This window comes from Gymnoscopelus microlampas, assembly GCF_963454915.1.
Source record: "Gymnoscopelus microlampas genome assembly, chromosome: 17".
Lineage (NCBI taxonomy): Eukaryota > Metazoa > Chordata > Actinopteri > Myctophiformes > Myctophidae > Gymnoscopelus > Gymnoscopelus microlampas.
Window position 1 is genome coordinate 12,130,058 of NC_139954.1, and position 1,685 is coordinate 12,131,742.

The following is a 1,685-nucleotide window of genomic DNA, read 5'->3' on the forward strand; positions in this document are numbered from 1 at the left end:
TAAAATACAATGCAATTGTTAACATATAGCTGTGTGCTTTGACCTTGTTTTGAGCCAATCCCAGTAAACAGACTCACTATAAAAGCCCCTGTCACCCATCAACAGCATCAAACAACATTTGTCAGCAGAGCAGTGAAGACGCTAGCAATAGCTAAGTTGAGGTATCCTGCCACAGGAGCGGAAAGCCTAGCCAGCTTTTGAGCCAAGATGAATTTTCACATTCTTATAATCGTTGCCACCATCATAGGCAGAAGTAGTCAGCTGTCAACTAGTGACTGTAATACAATGGGAGAAGCGAGGCGACCAGATGTCAGTGACATCGAGGTGACATGTGGCACCAACGCCATAAGTCTGACAATCCAAGCCTGCCCTGTCGTCTACACCGGCTACAACGAGTCACTGATGATTGTTAACCATATGCTGGACCCAGCCTGCAGGGGAACCCTGGATACATCTGTCACTCCACCCGTGGTGCGTTTCTACTTCCCCTTGAACACTACCCATGCCTGTGGAAGTGTCTTCAGGACCACCAGCGCTGCCGGCACAGGAGTGTTCTCAGACTTCTCCAACATCCAGACGGTCAACGTCAGTGGCATTGTGCGATCCTCTGATCCCACCACAGGGACAATCACCTACAATGCAGAGCTGAAGTACTATTATTCCTGCGCTTACCCCTTAGAGTACCTGATCAACAACACCCAGATTGATGTGTCAGCCTCCTCTATAGCATTGAAGGACAACAATGGCAGCTTCATCAGCACCCTGCGCCTGGAACTGTTCAGCGATTCTGAGTACCAAAGGCCCATGGTGATACCACAGAATGGAATCGAGCTGAGGACCGACATCTACGTGGAGGTGAAGGCCACCAACTTGACGGGCCAGTACCACGTGCTCCTGGACCGGTGCTACGCCTCAATCTCCCCACTTCCTAGCAACTCCAGCTTCTTCAACCTGTTCGTACCCTGTGAGACTGACCAGCTCACCACCATGATCAATAACGGCTTGAGCCAGAGCGCCCGCTTCTCCTTCCCGGCATTCCGCTTCATGGAGCAGCAGAACGAGACCGTCTCCACCTACTACCTGCACTGCATCACCCGGCTATGCGAGGTCGCCACCTGCAGCACCTTCATGCAATGCAACAACAACAACAGGAGAAGAAGAAGAGACACAGAGGAGACCGACTTGTCCCACGTTCACACCCTCACCTCCCCGGAGATCGTCACCCAAACGGAAAACAGCCACGCACAATCATCCCCACTGATGCAAACCCATGATGCAAGATCGTCTACTGGGCTTGGTGTTGCTGTAGGTGTTTTAGCCTTCGTGTGCATTGTTGCCCTGTGCATCGCTGCCGTATTTTACAAGAAGGTCAGGAACTAAACGCAAACCTCCTTGAGCTGAAGGCGGCATAATGGGGCATCGGGCTATAGGCTAAATACTGTCTTTTGAGGTGTACCATATCCGCCAGCTTGTCTAACTTTTCTGGTGGAGGACAGGGCTTGGTTCATCTCACTGTTGTTTTTTGGGGGAGATATGTGTTTGTCTGTCGTAGGCTAAACCTTGTAGGACTATTCAAATTGTAGATGAAAAAGAATGTGATTGAGATTTTAGATGTTATAGTATAGGTGTAGATGTTAGTGTTTTTAATAGCTACATTTGCAAACTGACAAAAGAAAAAGCTGAAA

The 1,685-nt window shown here is 49.3% G+C and overlaps 1 protein-coding gene across 1 annotated transcript; it reads left to right on the forward strand.

Moving 5' to 3' along the window:
* Positions 1-285: 285 nt before the first annotated feature.
* LOC311064288 (zona pellucida-like domain-containing protein 1) lies at positions 286-1,380 on the forward strand (the record flags this gene model as incomplete). The annotated part of the gene is made up of 1 exon (XM_084084122.1): positions 286-1,380. One exon carries the CDS (start codon positions 286-288, stop codon positions 1,378-1,380), a length of 1,095 nt encoding a protein of 364 aa, XP_083940248.1.
* Positions 1,381-1,685: the final 305 nt, after the last annotated feature.